The sequence below is a fragment of the Sorex araneus genome, chromosome 6 (genome assembly GCF_027595985.1).
Source record: "Sorex araneus isolate mSorAra2 chromosome 6, mSorAra2.pri, whole genome shotgun sequence".
NCBI lineage: Eukaryota > Metazoa > Chordata > Mammalia > Eulipotyphla > Soricidae > Sorex > Sorex araneus.
In genome coordinates this window covers 108,138,332-108,142,705 of record NC_073307.1, presented here as the reverse complement: position 1 = coordinate 108,142,705, position 4,374 = coordinate 108,138,332, and the positions used below count along the sequence as shown (strand labels likewise).

Sequence of the window (4,374 nt, the reverse complement as noted above, 5' to 3'; positions counted from 1 at the left end):
ATACAGATATTAAGGCCAAAGTCAATTCCAAACTAACCTTTGATATTAATTGCACCAGTTTATGCTCCTATCAGCAATTTCCACTGATTGATTCTACAAACACTTTATTTTTTGGAAGAAGTTAGTATATATATCAGTGTGATTTTTAATTCAAATATTCAGTACTAATTAGGTTATATATCTTTTTAATGTGCTTGAGTTATTTGCATTTTTTTGTGCTGAGAGCCTTATCAAAAATTTGCACAGTTGAAATGTACTTCTAATTTTCTTAATAATTTATAGAAATACCTTTCTATTTTGGAATTGTACTTCTAGCTTTTTGTCTATGTAGATAAAGAGACAAATATAAATAAAATATAGTGAAAAGCTAATAATTGGGGGATCTAATCACCTGAATATCACATGAACATTCTAAAACTATAAAATGCATACAATGATATGAAGTATGTTTAAAATCTGGGCTGAAACCTACTACATTTTTCTCATAAAATCAAATGATTAATTCTAGCCAAGCACAATTTCCTTGAAAGGGAGACCTATAAGGAGAACTGGTAAGATGAATTTCTGCCTGTTATTTTCTGCCATCCTTATAATCACTGGGGACTCTACAGAGAGGAGACAATATTCAAGTATCCACTGTAATGATTCAGAATTCTCCAGAGCATGCCAGTAGCTCCAGAGGCTGCTTCTAGTATCCCCCACTTCACCTCATTTAAGTGGATCTTTAGTTGAACGATATGCTGTGAAGGCAATGAGAAGACTTCTGAATGGAACAGGGAGACTTGAGCGGTATGAAGAGTCCACTTCCTATTTTGTTCCTAATTCTAGCACTGGATATTTTATTGAGCTCCCTGACTAGGTGACAGGACAACTACAGTCTCTCCTTCTCTGCACATTGTGTAGCCAGAATTCCTCAGCTTCTCTTCTAATAGCAGAAACCTATAATGTTTTTGACAAGGTAATCTGATATTTTTTTCCTTGGGATTGAGAAAATATTGAAAGATTTTTAGAATAGGGAAAGAGATGGTGCAAGTTCAATGAAGAAGGGATAAACTAACATGTATTGTAACAAAGTGGTTTCAGTCTCTTCTAGATTTGTGTTAACATTTTAATTTATAACATTTTAATTCCTATTCCATACCTTAAATTGTTGCTATATTTATGGGTTTGACACATAAGCTTTGATTGTAGTCCTTACCCAGGGTGCTGGACTGTGGTTATGGTGCTCATGCACACTTGGTCACAGCATACCTGAGATTACAAGACTTTTTTTTAATATACTGAAAATTATCAGTAGAAGTTTTACTGCTAACCCATTTGACAAGTGAGCCAATGCAATAATATTTAAAAAATTTATTTAGTTGCTAATAATTTTTTAAAGAATTCTCCATTAGAATAAAGTAAACAAATTGTAAAAGACAGCTTTCAAAATTTTTTTTTTCCTGGCACTTGGCAGATAAAGCCAGAATTTGAGAAATAAGGACTGGATATTACAGAGGAGTGTGATATAGCTTGAATTGAGATATGTAGCAAAACTGCTACATTAATGTTGCCAATAATTTGCAATTGTATGTATTTTGGTTTGGGATTTTATTAGCCATTGACATCTATATTTGTGAATGCCAAATAAGACAAGTGATGTAGTTGTCAAAGAAATAATAGCACACTCCCCAAATAACTCCTGGTTTTATCAGGTTCTTTAAAATTTATTATACTTAGAAGTATCAAACTGCTAAGTTCTTTGCTTCTTTTTGTTTTCTGTATCTTAGTTTTATTTTCATTAATCCTGGAGTCTAAGGTCGCAAGGTTCTGCTTTACCTTGCTCTATGGGGCTTCCTCATGCTTGAGTGTCCAGAAAGCGTCCTAGAGCATGGCGGTGGCTGGGTAGTGGAGCATGTTTCTGGAGTGAGCAGATATCATTGGGCTACACTAGCACTCGACAGGAACGAATGACTTTATGGGCGCCTGCTTGAGCAAATCGAAGATCAACGAGATGACAAGTTATAAAAGTGATAGTTTTATTTTCAGAGCTTAGACAGTTGTATGGTAAGAACAACCTGAGAGCAGAGAGTTTTACCTGATAGTGTAGTGCATTTGGACATCATACTTCATAGCTGAATTCAATTTCTTGTTTGATTTTAAGTATGACATCCAGTAAGAAGAAGATGATTGTCTTGATCTTCCTTTCACTTGCTACATGATATAGAAATGGATGGACTGCATTACAAAGCACTAAATTTTACATCGTTGAGGATGTTCCAAGAAAAAAAAAGACCTGTATATTCTTCTTCTAAAAACGAATCATTCTTGAAATGATTGGTATGGTTGGAGGTAATTTTTAAGCTCTCTAACTGAATTCAAGAATTCTTTTTTTGGGTGTATGTACTATATTTAGCACAGAGCTGTTTCTTACCTAAAGAGGCAGTTGAAGTATGAGAGAGGCAAATCAGAGCCAGGTGACAGAATTCTTCCTTCTGGGACTCTCTGATGACCCTCTCACCCAGAAGCTGTTGTTCATCCTATTTTTGCTTGTCTACCTGATCACGGTGCTTGGAAACCTGCTGCTCATGTCCCTCATATGGATTGACTCTCAGCTTCATACACCTATGTATTTTTTCCTCTGCAATTTATCTCTGGATGACCTCTGTTTGTCTACCAACATCGTTCCTCAGGTTCTAGCCCATTTGCTATCCAGGAACAAGATCATTTCATTCACACGTTGTGCAGTTCAGCTTCTTTTCTTTCTTATTTTAGGGAGTACACAGTGTGTTCTTTTGTCTGTGATGTCCTATGATCGGTATGTGGCCATCTGCAAACCTTTGCATTACTCTAACATCATGACATGGAAGGTTTGTGTCCAGTTGGCTGCAGGATCATGGACAGCTGGAATTTTTGCATCTATGATGGATGCCACTTTCACACTAAAGTTACCCTACCGAGGGAGCAATATAATTTCTCATTTCTTCTGTGAGGCCCCTGCAATGCTGGATTTGGCATCTGCAGACACTCATACCACAGAGGTGGTTATTTTCCTCATGGGGGTTATCATTCTCCTCATCCCTGTTTCTCTTGTTCTGGTATCTTATGGACACATCATTGTGACTGTGGTCAAGATGAAGTCAGCTGCAGGGAGACTCAAGGCATTTTCTACCTGTGGTTCCCACCTCATTGTGGTCACTCTCTTTTATGGATCAGCAACTCTCACCTACATGACACCAAAATCATCCAAAGAACTGAAAAAAGTGATGTCTGTGTTCTACACAATGGTTCCCTGCATGATTAATCCTATCATCTACAGCCTGAGGAACAAGGATGTGAAAGTAGTTCTGAGGAAGGCAGTCACACAGAATTTCCCATGCAGGCTTGGAATTATCCACTGTTAGATTCACCTGGCTCCTTGTAAATTGAACACTTATTAATCAAGATTGGAATATGGTTTTATCCTTTCCCTTGGACTCTGTTATTTTGATATTTATTCAGAAATTTCATTTAGATGAGGAATAAATTCATAGAGACAAAAATATATGGAACCAAATAACTGAAGGAGAGTCTATTTTCTGCTTTTTGGCCTTAAAATCAAAAATTAATGTTTACCTAAGAGAGTAATTTATTTATAGCTTATATTCCTGGTATCTCTAAAATGTTTTTTTTGCACAGTATTACTCATATTTATCAACAAACCTAATAAAGTCCTTATTATGAAGTATATTCTAAGTAAATCTGTTCATGCACATGTTCATGCATATGTATTTAAGGTGGGTGTTTAGGGACTGTAGACAATGAACCTTAACAACAACAGCAACAACAAGAACCCTATTGAACTTTTCACACTCTATTAAAAAAATAAGTATTGTATAGAACATCACATATGTTATATTTTAAATAAGACAAATACCACAAAATAAAGTCAGATTAAGGGAATGAATATGAAATTTCATGGTCATGGTAACTTGAATAAGTCATTAACACATCATGGATATGAAGAATCTATTGATAGCCTAGGAGAGAGGAGTTTTTGCACAGTCAAATATGTGGATAGGAATACAAAGGTGAAGAAGACACTGGAAAAAACATTGCAGCTTCATTCTTTGCCCAATTTCCAATATCTTAATAATATTATTTTTTAATTAGAAGCCAGAGTGCATAAAATCTATAAGTCCATAACCAAAAGGTATTTTTATTAGGTACATAAAGGGTAGAAATGAACAGAGATGAAACAACCTGAGAGGATAAATAGCAGACATAGGACATTCCACTTTGTTCTCAGTATTTCCTTGTTATTTGTCCAGTGATTAATTCATGTACCCAACACATGCAATTTGTGAAGCCTTATTAGCACTGTTTTGACTATGATAAAATTAAGGACTTAACTAT

General features: G+C 35.4%; 1 protein-coding gene across 1 annotated transcript; it reads left to right on the top strand.

The window, feature by feature from the left end:
* The first annotated feature begins 2,432 nt into the window (after positions 1-2,432).
* On the top strand, positions 2,433-3,383 carry LOC129405934 (olfactory receptor 2D2-like). The gene has a single exon (XM_055143653.1). It carries the CDS (start codon positions 2,433-2,435, stop codon positions 3,381-3,383), a length of 951 nt encoding a protein of 316 aa, XP_054999628.1.
* Positions 3,384-4,374: the final 991 nt, after the last annotated feature.

Coding starts and splice junctions, on each gene's coding strand:
- LOC129405934 (XM_055143653.1), top strand. CDS start 2,433: ATGAGAGAGGCAAATCAGAGCCAGGTGACAGAATTCTTCCTTCTGGGA.